This window comes from Mus pahari, chromosome 9 (assembly GCF_900095145.1).
Source record: "Mus pahari chromosome 9, PAHARI_EIJ_v1.1, whole genome shotgun sequence".
Lineage (NCBI taxonomy): Eukaryota > Metazoa > Chordata > Mammalia > Rodentia > Muridae > Mus > Mus pahari.
Window position 1 is genome coordinate 42,330,236 of NC_034598.1, and position 1,463 is coordinate 42,331,698.

Here is a 1,463-nt window from a genome sequence, read left to right on the forward strand (position 1 = left end):
TGGAAATCCTGTGGGAAGGTCTTTCTGTCTGTGGAAATCCTGTGGGAAGGTCTTTCTGTCTGTGGAAATCCTGTGGGAAGGTCTTTCTGTCTCAGATCTGCTTAGACAGAGAAGCAGAGTTCTTTTTTTTTTAAACCTATATTTTAATTTTTAAAGTTTTTTCTGTGCTGCTTCTGCTGGTCTCCCACTTTAGATCCTCCTGTGTCTGCCTGGAGAGTGTGGCTGCTGAGTCAGGTGCCCCCCTGCCTGCTTTGCTGCTGGTGCGGGGCCTGGTTCTCTCAGACAGTGTGAGTGGTACAGGGCTGGTTTTTACTGCTGTGCTGGCTGTTCCGAGACCATCTCACCCATGCTAGTGCAGGAAGCTTGTAGCCAGTATTCCTGCCTCACTGCCTCTTTGTAGTGGACAGTGTCCACAGTCTTCTGAGCTGCTGACGTGGGTCACGTCATAAGGCTTGGATGGGAGGGGTGGGTATCTGGCAGCATCCCACCCACTCCTCTGTCCCTGCCGCCAGGTCTCAGTCGGCATCCCCGTCTCTAGGACTTGAGCAGGACTTCTGTAATGGCTTGGCCCATTTCTGTTATTTACACAGAAGGACATGGGTGGCACAGATTGGAGTCTCAGGGTCCCATGGGACTGATGTGGCTTTAGGCTTCGTGTGCATTGAGCGTGAGTTGAGGATCACATGTGTTCCCTATCTGTTCTAAAAGTCACACCTTAGACATAATTGAAAATTCAAAATGTCCCTTGAACTATATTCCTTAGCTCCTCATCTGTGTGCATAGTCTTCTTGATTGCAGTCTGCCAAAATTGACACCTTGAATCCTCATAGGAGCTGGACCACATGCCCACAGTCACCTCTGCAGGACCTGCAGTGCCTGAGTTTCTCTATGGTGCAGTTAGTTACTGTGCAAAGCTCTGCGGCTGTGCTTTAGGCTGTGTTTGTGCCTCAGGCTGAAAAGGACTGAGATGGACTCCCGGGAGAAAAAGCAACAGTCCTTTAGATTTTCCAGGCACCATTTTAGGCCGTGGTAGTATCCCTCTCCCACATCTTGAGTTACGGCTGGCATTGCAAATGTGTCTCTTTCCTGATTTTCAGGGGCCCTGAAGACACTTGCTTTGAGTTTGGTGTTTTTCCCGCCATCCTGAGTTTCCCACTTGACTACCCCTTGAGCCCTCCGAAGATGAGATTCACCTGTGAGATGTTCCATCCCAACAGTAAGTGTGTCTAAATGAGGTTGACAGGCAACAGAGTGCCAGCCACACTGTTAAGAAGGGCAGGGAGAGCCTGTAGGCTGCAGCACATTTTTACAGTGGCCCTCAGCTCCAAGCTGTGACAAATGAGTTACGGTGTGAGCACCAGGCCTGCCGTTTTGAGGTCAGCTTAATGTAGAGGGGACATGCACACACTTAACACTGAGTTAATGGGCAGGGGACATGCACACACTTAACACTGTGTTGATGG

General features: G+C 49.9%; 1 protein-coding gene across 1 annotated transcript in view; it reads left to right on the top strand.

Moving 5' to 3' along the window:
* Nucleotides 1-1,463, top strand: part of Ube2g2 (ubiquitin conjugating enzyme E2 G2) — a 21,803-nt gene that overhangs the window by 15,768 nt on the left and 4,572 nt on the right. The window contains exon 4 of the mRNA XM_021205051.1: nucleotides 1,098-1,216. Within this exon, the coding sequence (XP_021060710.1) occupies nucleotides 1,098-1,216 (119 nt within the window). The remainder of the gene's footprint in view (nucleotides 1-1,097; nucleotides 1,217-1,463) is intronic.